Raw genomic sequence first — 11,485 nt, 5'->3', positions numbered from 1 at the left:
GCACAACTCAGTTTTCTGACATCTCTCTCTAAAGGTTATTTAGTACATTTACATTTACAAGACACTTTTCTCCAAAGCGATTCCAATGAACTCTATGTAGTATTGAGTCCACACACCTTCTTCACCAAGGTCTCTTACACTACTAGATACACAACTTACAATGGGTCACTCATCTATACATCAGTGGAACACACTCTCTCCGTCCCTCGCACACTATGGGTGAACCTGAACAGCAGGTCTTTGGGCAGAAACCAGAGCACTAAGAGGAAACACACAAGCTCCACCTAGACTGAGTGGGGATTGAACCCACCTCCTTACACACCACTGAGGGGCTCTGACACAGCAGCACTACTCATTGTGCTACTGTGCCTGCCACACTCTTTTAATGTGTGTCTAACTCTGATTATGGAAGCAGTGTACGCACGCACGAACACATGCACACGCGCACACGCCACCCCAAGCAGGGCTCAAACCCCAGACCCACCAGAGAGCAGGACAAGGTCCAACCCACCGCGCCACCACACCCCCTCAGTGTTCTTATAGGGCCTTATAATTTTTTTTTCTGTAAGTGGATATGAGGACTGCCCGGAAAGAAGATATCAGAGAATTCTCATTTATTGTAATTTACTTTTTGTAATACCAGCATATTTTGCTGCCTGTTTTACTATTTTATGTTTCCTAAAATGTTTAGCAATGTCACACAGTTCCTTTTCTTCAAAGATTTCAAATGACCCTTTCTTGCTGGAATGATGTTTTAAGTATTGTGAGTATTAATTTTAAAATGGTAAAAAGATTTACAGTGATTGTGGTCATTACATGTAACAGAGTTTTCCTGATGCTGAATCAATAAGGCCTAGTGTAAGAGAGGCAGGAAACAGGAGGAGATGCAGTCGCCCATTACTGTGGGCTTTTATTAGCCTTTGACAGCGGAGAAGGAAGGAGACAGGAAAGGGGGAGCAGGGAACAGGTAGAGAGGTTTTGTGCTGGTTGGGGGGGCTGGGAGAGTCGGGTCGGTCAGGACGCAGGCGCCGTCTCAGGGTTCAGGTCTGCAGTCACCTCTGTCTGGTTCTCCTCCTCAGTCTCTTCCCCCTGCTGCTGGGCACCGGGGAAGAAATAGGGGATGAAATCAGCCCCAGCTGTGACTGCTTTGCCCCCTTCTCTGCCCCCTCCCCAGGCAGCCTCGGCATGCTACACCTAGTTTATGTGTGCCAAATTTCAGTTCCGGGCTGCTAAACCTGCTGTCCTTCCTGAGTGAATATTCAAGAAACCCGATTTTACTACATGTATAGGATAGGGTGTCCTTTATAAGATCTTTCAAGAATTTTCCAAATTTTGTTTACTAATTTTCCTTGAACCTCAGAACTCAGATTATTGCAGTCAGCCCTTACCTGTTACCAGACAGGACAACACAACAAATGCAAATGAGCCAAAATTAGCTGTTAAACAAGATGCTTTAACAGAGGAGGAGTTCCCCAGTATGGTCATGACCCACTGCACTGAAGGTCTTGTTCTTGTTCTATTCAGAAGAAGAATTTCTGCAAATGAATCCCTGGCATCTCTTGTTTGTACTTGGTAAGCAGCAGTGATTTACAATATTATACAAGTTTTAGGAATAAGGTTTTATACATTTTGAATAAAGTTATACAAATCTGTCTTCTTCCTGTTTAATGTGACACTACCAGGCATTTATTGCCGTGTTACCTTTGCTGTCAGTGAGTATAGAGTATTGTGTTATACTATAGTAACACTGGCTGTCCAGTGGCTTTGACCTTGTTACTATGCTATGATTTTTGCTAGTAACTCTAACTTGGGGGATTGATGGGAAGAAGCAGGAGGGTAAGAGAAGTTGAATTTGAAACATAAGCAGTATTTGTAAATCCTGTTAATATGGTCTTTTGCGTATGGCGGATTGTTGCTTTCTGTTTATGGGCCTGTTGGAGGCCTGTTGACTGACCCAGTGGTTTTGGCCTTGTCTGCAGTGCAGTGTCTGCAATGACTGAGTCTGTGGTCACCTGTCACAATACATCAATGGGGCCTGCTTCTGCCAACAAGGGTATATGGCTCTTAACACATACCTGCCCACCCCTGACTGGCTGTGAAGGTAAGCAGGATGCTGTGTCTTCAGAATTTTTTGAAACCATAAGAAAGTAAAATTAGTTGGTATTAAAACTATATGGAAAGTGATGGACAGATATGATAGATTGTAATATAATATGGGAGAGATCATCATAAGATAATAATGAAATAGGTAAGTAAAATAAAATATTTAAACTAACTAAATAAATATCCTAAAAAACAGTTATGTGGATGCTCCTTTGATAGCATCCTTTGGTGTTTGTTTAAACTGGGAAAGTAAAACTGCTTGAAAAAAAGACATCTCTAAACTTCTTACAAGTCAGCTAACAATATTCAAATAAGAAAGGGGATTTGGATACTGTTAGATTAGAAATTTTTTTAAATTCTATCTCAGCCTTTTGCCACCTCAGAGCCGCCCGGACACCAGAGACCAGTGATCACTGGGAGGAGTAGGACAAAAGGTCAAGCAGCGTATTTCGTTCCAAATCCTCCTCAAGTTTATTGCATGTGCACAAAGATTATATATGATTTTGCAGAACAAAGAAGTAAGTTCTCATTGGTTTAGAAAGTGAGTCAAGGTCTAGGGACAAGACTATAAAAGGTAATATTAAACAACAGAACACTGTAATTGATTATACACATAGGGAGGATATAGGGAGGATATGTGATATTTCAGTCACCTCTGTTTGCCCTTGAGCATAGACAAAGAGAGAAAAGTTAAAACAAGAACTTCATTCTTGCACGCACATTCTTAACAGGTCTGACACACACACACACACACACACACACACACACACACACACACACACACACACACCAGAAGAAGAGGGAGGACAGGGAAACCGAGGTAGACAGACACGAGAGCCATTTATTTCTCACAGATATGTTTAGTGTTTATTTTCTTAACGTTCTCCCTGGACTTGAGCATTTCCGTGACTTTGAACTCCATGTGTAATTAAAAATCTTATGTGAAAACATCCTGACTAATGATATTTAACATATCTGCAGCAGATCTGTAATCTCCACAGTGTTACTCTTAAGAAGGCACTTTGGTCAAAATATTGTTGTAAGGACCAGATAAACAAAACAGAATATTAAGAATGTGCAGCTTCATCTCTTGCTAGTTTTATAGCTCCTTGAGATTGTGCTTTCTGTCTTCATCATTTTTGTCTTGCATTCCCTCTGAATACATTGATGAGTGTGTAACAGACCCAGGTATCTTTGGTCCTGTGGCAGAAAATACAGAGGGGTTTTACACTTGTACATGCAATGTGGGCTACTCTGTCAGTCCAATGTGATCCATGCTCAACACCACTAACTCCTGCCAAGGTAAGGATCCTATCAACTCAATGTAACAATAAGTTCCCAAATACAATTTATTAGACACTAGGCTTATGAGATGGTTTACATTGTGCATCTTTTTTTACCTTGTGCGTACTGTAATTTGCTCACGTTGCCAATATGACTAGGAACATCTATAGATATCAACGAGTATGTCCAAAACCCAGCCATGTGTGGCACCAGTGCGGTCTGTATCAACATTGTGGTCAGTTTCCAGTGCTCCTGTTCACTCTGTTTCCTCCCCTCCACTGGCTGTCAGTGGCACTTTAGAGTAACTGTTTTTTTGCAGGCAACTTGAAACTTTCAAACTTTTAAAATCCTAGCACTTTTATTTATAAATTCACTTCTGCTCTCCTTTCCTGGTACACCACTTATAGGCATACAGGCACACACTGACTCAATTACCTGTGAAGAAGTGAGAAAACTGGCAATACTGCAGTGTGTTGCATTTGCAGGCTTCACCTTTTTTCCATCTTCTCTAGGCAGAAGCCATGCAAATGTATATTCTTAAATTCCAGCTGAGCAAAACCTGATGAATAGCACCAATCCAAGTCTACCATTAGAGGGAGGAAGAATACATGAATCAGATACAAATGCACTACATAAAGGCATGGCATAATTATATTTGTACATACATAAATTCAAAGACATGAACGTGACTCTGCATCAATATACATACATACACTGTCTGAAGCCACTTGGCCCGAGCGGGATCACAGCAAGGCCATTGAATCACCATACACTCGTGCGATAAATAGATTTTTTAAAAAAAGTCCACATTTTCTCCAAGAACTTAAACGCGTATACATTTCAGCATATTTCGAATACACAGTATAGTATATGACAACTACAGTGGAGCCTCAGAACACAAACTCTTCGGAACACGAACTCTTCGAACCCAGCCAAGCCCGCTGAGGCACCACACCCCGGTGCTAAAAATAGTTTTTTTTTTAAATGTTCACATTTCTTCCAGGAACTTAAACATGTATACATTGCAGCATATTTATAATACACAGCACTGGATATGACAACTATAATGGAGCCTTGGAACTCCAATGGTTAGAAACTCGTATTCATCGCACCTGGCCAAGCCCCCTGAGGCACAACGCCCCTGGCGTGCTTGGATTTTATAAAAAAAAGTTCACCTTTTACCCAAGAACTTAAACGTGTATACTTTGCAGTGCATTTATAATACACAGCACAGTACATAACAACTTAAATGGAGCCTCTGTGCTCGCTTGCTTTGAAACCCGACCGCTTTGAAACTCGTACTCATCGGACCTGGCCAAGCCCGCTGAGGCACCACGCACCCGGCGTGTTTGGATTTCTTAATAAAAGTTCACATTTTATTTAGGAACTTAAACGTGTATACTTTGCAGTGCATTTATAATACACAGCACAGAAAATAACAAATGGAGCCTCTGCACTTGACCGCCTTGAAACTCGTACTGATCGGACCTGGCCAAGCCCGCTGAGGCACCACGCACCCGGTGTGCCTGGATTTCTTAAATAAAATGTGAACTTTTATTTAAGAACTTAAACGTGTATACTTTGCAGTACATTTAAAATACACAGCATGTGGTGTCCGAAAAGGAAGGTACACCGTTCTTTGGAGGTTTCCCTGAAACAAAGCACTGGAACACTTGAAGTGTGCAAACAAAGAGTTTATTAAGAACAGTAGCTCGCGTCGCAAACTCACTTCACACCGCGGAACCTCATCTGCGTTCGCGCGAAAAGGCCCCCGTTATATATAGTGCCCCCAATAACGGTTCCCGCTTCTTTTAGGAACTAACCAATAACAATTATCCTTTGTCAACTTAAACCCTACAGGCCGGCAGGAACCTTTCTTTTACAAAACTCTCGAGGATTCGTTCTTGGTGTAAAACACCACAGCTCCTCCCCTGTAGCTTCCAATCTCTTACTACCCTTAAGAGAACAAAATATTTGCAATCTTTATCAACCACGAACAGAACACCCAACACACAATTTTGTTTTTTTCTCTCTTTCTGTTGGTTACAGGTTGAAATTTCCATTATAACCGTGGTTCCATTATTACTCTTTACAAATTCAACCTTTGGGGAGCACGCCTGCTACGAACAGGACGAGCTTTCACAAAAACACTTTCAGTGGGGAAGGACGGTGATGAGGATGATGCTGATGAGAGCGGCACTGCTTCAGGTGTTGACTGTGTCTCTGAATCAGTCGCAGCGCTTTCTGATATGACAATTTCACTGCCCCCCTTAACATCCATGTCAATCTCATCATAAACCCAGTTCCTTCCCTTGCCAGGAACATGACCATGTTCAACATTACCCCTGTCACACCTAGATTTACTACTCAGCATCTGATTCACATGTCTCTTTACACAGTTTCCATTCACATCAACCATGTAAGTGACTGGACCCAGCACTTTTGAAATGACACCATGCAACCATTTCTCCCCTCTCCTGTAATTTCTTACCAAAACGTGTTGCCCAACAGTAAAGGTCCTGACTCTACAGGGTTCCTCAGTTTTAGCAGGGCTCGCACAAGTCAGAGCCTGTGAAAAGTGTGGCCTGATCAGAGACAATCGCGTACGAACTGATCTCTTGAGGAATAACTCTGCTGGTGTCTTGTGAGTAGCACTATGAGGCGTGTTGTGGTAATTATACAAAAAATTAGCAACACAGTGTTGAAGTGTTTTACCCCCAACCGCTCTATTCTTTGCAAGTGCTCTTTTTAAATTCTGTACCAACCGTTCAGCCAACCCATTTGAGGCAGGATGATACGCAGGAGATTTAGTATGTTTGACCCCATTCAGCAGTAAGAATTGTTCAAATTCTCGGGACGTAAACTGGGGTCCATTATCAGTGACTACTTCCTGAGGAAGACCATAAGCTGCAAATAAATGTCTCAGCACTTCGATCGTCTTTGCTGAAGTAGTTGATTGCATAGGAACAATCTCAGGCCATCTAGCATAAGCATCCATTACTACCAAAAACAACTGCTGGTGATCCTCAGCAAAATCTAAGTGAAATCGCTCCCAGGGTCCTGATGACCATTTCCATGTATGTACAGGAACAGGAGCAGGCATGCTATGCTGCTGCTGACACACGTCACACTGACTAACTACATTTTCAATGTCCATATCAAGAGCAGGCCACCAAAAAAAACTTCTAGCCAACGATTTCATCTTTACCATACCCCAATGACTGTCATGAAGTTCTGCCAGTAATCTGTCATGCAATTTTTCAGGTATTACTACACGATACCCTCAAAGAAGACAACCATTTTCCACGGAAAGTTCAAATTTCTTTGAAAAGTATGGCTTTAGTACTTCTTCAGATATATGCTTTGGCCACCCACACATTACATGTTCCTTAACCCTTTTGAGCACAGGGTCAGACTCGGTTTCTTGTGTTATTTCGTTCGCAGTGACAGGTAATTCTTCGAGATAAGACACCCTATACACTGGATTAGACCTAATGGCATTATCATCGTTCATGGGTAACCTCGACAAGGCATCAGCATTTCCATGCTGTTCTGATCTCTTGTACTGGATTTCATACTTGTATGCAGACAAGATCAAAGACCATCTTTGCATTCTAGCTGCAGCGAGAGTAGGTATCCCTGTTTTAGGACCTAGAATTTTCAGCAGGGGCTTATGATCTGTTACTAAGGTAAACTGTCTTCCAAACAGATAATCATGGAATTTCATTACTCCAAATACCAATCCTAAAGCCTCTTTTTCGATTTGCGAGTAGTTGCGCTCACTTTTTGTCAGCATCCTTGAAGCAAATGCAATAGGTCTCTCACCACCATCACGCATTCTGTGGGAGAGTACTGCACCTACTCCTACAGGAGATGCATCACACGCTAAGACTAAAGGTAACTCAGCGTTGAAATGAATCAGAACTTGATGGGACATTAAATGTCTTTTTGCATTCTCAAACGCTGCCTGACATTTCTTTGACCATTCCCAGTTCACATCTTTATGCAACAACTCTGTCATGGGCTGTATGATGGTGGAAAGATTAGGAATGAACTTGCCATAATAATTTAACAACGCTAAGAAAGACCTGAGTTCTGTCACATTTGTGGGAACAGCAGCCCTTTCTATGGCATCAGTCTTTTCTTTCATGGGGTGAATACCCTCCATATCAATGACATGCCCTAAGTAGGATACGCTGCTTTGGAAAAAAGAGCATTTTTCTCGTCTGACTCTGAGATTATATGCTTGCAATCTCTTTAAAACTCCTTCTAAAGCTGTCATGTGCTTTTCCGTATCACTTCCTGTGATCAAGATATCATCAAGATAACATATTACACCATCCATGCCCTGTAGTACTTGATCCATAATTTTCTGAAAAATGGCTGGAGCACTAGCAACCCCATAAGATAGCCTATTATAGGTATACAACCCTTTTGGTGTATTTATGGTAAGGTATCTTTTGGAGCTTTCCTCTAGTGGTACTTGTTGATAAGCTTGAGACAAATCTAATTTAGTGAATCTCTGACCTCCTGACAACTTGGCAAACAAATCCTGTGTTCGAGGTAAAGGATACTGCTCTACTTCCAACCAAGGGTTAATAGTAACCTTGTAGTCTCCACATATCCTTACACTATTGCCCTTTTTGGGAATACACACAATGGGTGCTGCCCATTCACTGTAACTGACAGGAGAGATGACACCTTCTGCTTCTAGCTTACATAACTCCTGTTCAACGTTATCCCGCAAAGCATAGGGCACAGTGCGTGGCTTGCAAAATTTTGGCATCGCCTCTTTCACTACATGGAGTTTAGCACTGATTCCCTTAAGCATCCCTAAATTTGGTTGAAACACAGACGAATATCTGTCACACAACTGCTCCACGGTTTCACTAGTCACTTTGTTTATGCTTGACCAATCTAATTCAGGTGACTAATCCAGTCTCTACCCATTAGAGAAGGCCCATTACCTTTTACAACCACCAAGTCTAGCATGTGTGTTTGGTCCTTACTTTTCACCCTCACTGTGATTTTACCCTTAAGTTCTAAGGACTCTTTACTGTATGTTTTCAAAACACAGTTAGCTGGAGCTAGTTTTACCTTGTAAAATCTACGGTGGTACAATTTCTCTGAAATGACAGAAACAGCTGCCCCCGTATCTACCTCCATTTTCACTCGCACATTATTAATTCGGACATAAACACAGTAAGGCTTGTTTACTTTGTGCACATTCATGTCAATAGCAAACAATTCTGTCCCTTGTATGTCACTTTCTTTGGGACTATCACGGACTCGTGACTCCGTAGTAGTGCGGGCAAGTCCGGCTTCCTGTAGCTGGAGTGCATGGTAATCTCCTCCTCCGTGTCCGCGCTCGTGTGCAATGCAATCCGATGCACAGAGTTCATTGCTCCTCGCGGTTAGCGGCGATTTCGGATACGGCGAAACATGGTCCTGCAACGTGGCGGCATCCAGGTGCTTCGTCCACTTCAACTTAGCTTGCTTGGCCGCGTCATCTTGCCCTTCCGAACGCGTTCGGCAGGCTCGCGCAACATGTCCCCTTTTTCCACACACGTGGCAATTAACATCTTTGAACCTGCAAGCATCGGGCTTGTGCCCCTTACCGTTACATCTGTAGCACAGTTTTACAATGGCATCTTTTGCCTTCGTGGAACCCTTCTTTTCCACTAGTCCGTGTGTTTTAAAAGTCTTTTGGAAAAACTGTTGCGAACTCTTTAAAGTCACTTCAAACGCCAGCCCCATTTCTATTGCAAGTGCAAGGGGTACGTCTTTAGAATGTGCTGCATTTAACAGACGGTCTCTGAGCTCAGCACTTTTCACGCCACACACGAATCTATCGCGTAAAGCCTCATCTAAAAACTGTCCAAACTTGCACGTTGCTGACAATTTTCTCAAATTCGCAACGTACTCACTTATCGATTCGCCATCCAGTTGATTCCTGGAGTGAAACTTGCACCTCTCCACGATGAAATTTGTCCGGGGGACATAGTGGTTTTTCAGCAGGGCAATCAGCTCCATGAAAGTCTTTGGCGCTGGTTTTAAGGGTGTGCATAAGTCCAATAGCAGACTATGAGTCCTTTTCCCCACAATCGTCAGAAATACCGCTTTTGTCTTTTCGGTGTCTCCCAATCCATTCGCCGCAAAATACTGCTCGAACCTTTCCAAATAAGCATCGAATTGTTCCTCACTTTCGTCGAAGTGGAAATCCTCGGGCTTCCCAAAAGCCATTTTCGACCAGCTCTGTCCGTCTTCACTCTTCCACACTACTAGTATCTCTGTCCCAGGCTTCACTGGAGTTACTCATAACTCTGTTTCTTGACGGTAAAACATCCCATCCTCGTCGCCAAAACTGTGGTGTCCGAAAAGGAAGGTACACCGTTCTTTGGAGGTTTCCCTGAAACAAAGCACTGGAACACTTGAAGTGTGCAAACAAAGAGTTTATTAAGAACAGTAGCTCGCGTCGCAAACTCACTTCACACCGCGGAACCTCATCTGCGTTTGCGCGAAAAGGCCTCCGTTATATATAGTGCCCCCAATAACGGTTCACGCTTCTTTTAGGAACTAACCAATAACAATTATCCTTTGTCAACTTAAACCCTACAGGCCGGAAGGAACCTTTCTGTTACAAAACTCTCGAGGATTCGTTCTTGGTGTAAAACACAACAAAGCACAGTACATAACTTAAATGGAGCTTCTGCCCTCGACCGCTTTGAAACTCGACCGCCTTGAAACTCGTACTGATCGGAGCTGGCCACGCCCCCTGAGGCACCACGCACCCGGCGCGCTGTGAATGGATTTCATAAAAAAAATTCACATTTTATTTAAGAACTTAAACGTGTATACTCAGTACATTTATAATACACAGCACAGTACATAGCAACTTAAATGGAGCCTCTGCGCTCGCCTGCTTTGAAACTCGACCGCCTTGAAACTCGTACTGATCGGAGCTGGCCACGCCCCCTGAGGCACCACGCACCCGGCGCGCTGTGAATGGATTTCTTAATAAAAGTTCATGTTGGAGATTCTATTCAGTGTGCTCTCATGTTGGTGAAGTATCGATCACATGACCTTTGTTGTGCGTGATGTGTTCTGATGAAGCACGTACGTAAATAAATGTTCTCCCCTTCCGGTTTAAGCAAACCGATGGTGTGAACGTGTACTTTGTTACCTCCGTTAAGTATAATCTATTTACCACTTCTCAAACGCAGAGATGGCTGCGCCAACAGGTTATGGGCCCAGAAGAGAAGTAGGTAATAGACTGAGTAGACTGTGTTTCGACGGAGATGAAAAGAATTACGAACTTTGGGAGACAAAGTTTTTGGGGCACCTGCGTCTGCTGGGACTAAAAGAGACCATATTGAAAGTCCCCACACCGAGCGATAGAGACAGCGCGGACGAAGACGAGATTGACGACACTGATAAAAATGAAGAAGCTTACGCGGAATTGATCCAGTTTTTGGATGATAAAAGTCTTTCCCTTATAATGAGAGAAGCCGCAGATGACGGAAGAAAGGCGCTGCAAATACTGAGGGGCTACTATGCAGGAAAAGGGAAGCCGCGAATTATTAACCTGTACACAGAATTAACATCCCTTCAGAAAACTGCAAAGGAAAGTATTACGGATTACATTATTCGGGCAGAAACAGCCATTACCGCTCTGAGGAATGCTGAGGAGACGCTCAGTGACGGACTGTTGATTGCAATGATTCTTAAAGGTTTGCCAGAATCGTTTAAACCATTCGCAGTTCATGTAACACAGAGTGATGAAACTATGACTTTTGCAGAATTTAAGACAAAGCTCAGAAGTTTTGAAAACACTGAAAAGTATGCTAGGTGGTCAAATGACGACAACGTTATGAAAGCGAGTGGTGCAGCTCCTGTGAGAAGAGGAGAGAGAGAGAAAAACGCAGACCCTTATAATATTACATGTTATAATTGCGGTCAAAAAGGACATAAAGCCTGGAGATGTCCAAATGAACGTCGTAAAAGTCAAAAACAGTGGTGTAGCTATTGCAAAAGCTCAACACACAAAGACGCATCTTGCAGACGCAAAAGAAGAGACGACGCAAAACAAGCGACGCAT

At 42.8% G+C, this 11,485-nt stretch overlaps 1 protein-coding gene across 1 annotated transcript; it reads right to left on the bottom strand.

The window, feature by feature from the left end:
- Nucleotides 1-1,014: 1,014 nt before the first annotated feature.
- On the bottom strand, nt 1,015-8,173 carry LOC114910218 (uncharacterized protein K02A2.6-like). The gene is made up of 3 exons (XM_029250417.1): nt 7,466-8,173; nt 6,770-7,291; nt 1,015-1,095 (listed from the first exon to the last, which is right to left on the bottom strand). Exons 1-3 carry the CDS (start codon nt 8,171-8,173, stop codon nt 1,015-1,017), a joined length of 1,311 nt encoding a protein of 436 aa, XP_029106250.1.
- Between the last annotated feature and the right edge of the window lie 3,312 nt (nt 8,174-11,485).

Source organism: Scleropages formosus, chromosome 3 (assembly GCF_900964775.1).
Source record: "Scleropages formosus chromosome 3, fSclFor1.1, whole genome shotgun sequence".
NCBI classification, from domain to species: Eukaryota; Metazoa; Chordata; class Actinopteri; order Osteoglossiformes; family Osteoglossidae; genus Scleropages; species Scleropages formosus.
The sequence above is the reverse complement of the archived record's forward strand: the minus strand, read 5'-3'. Positions and strand labels throughout refer to the sequence as shown.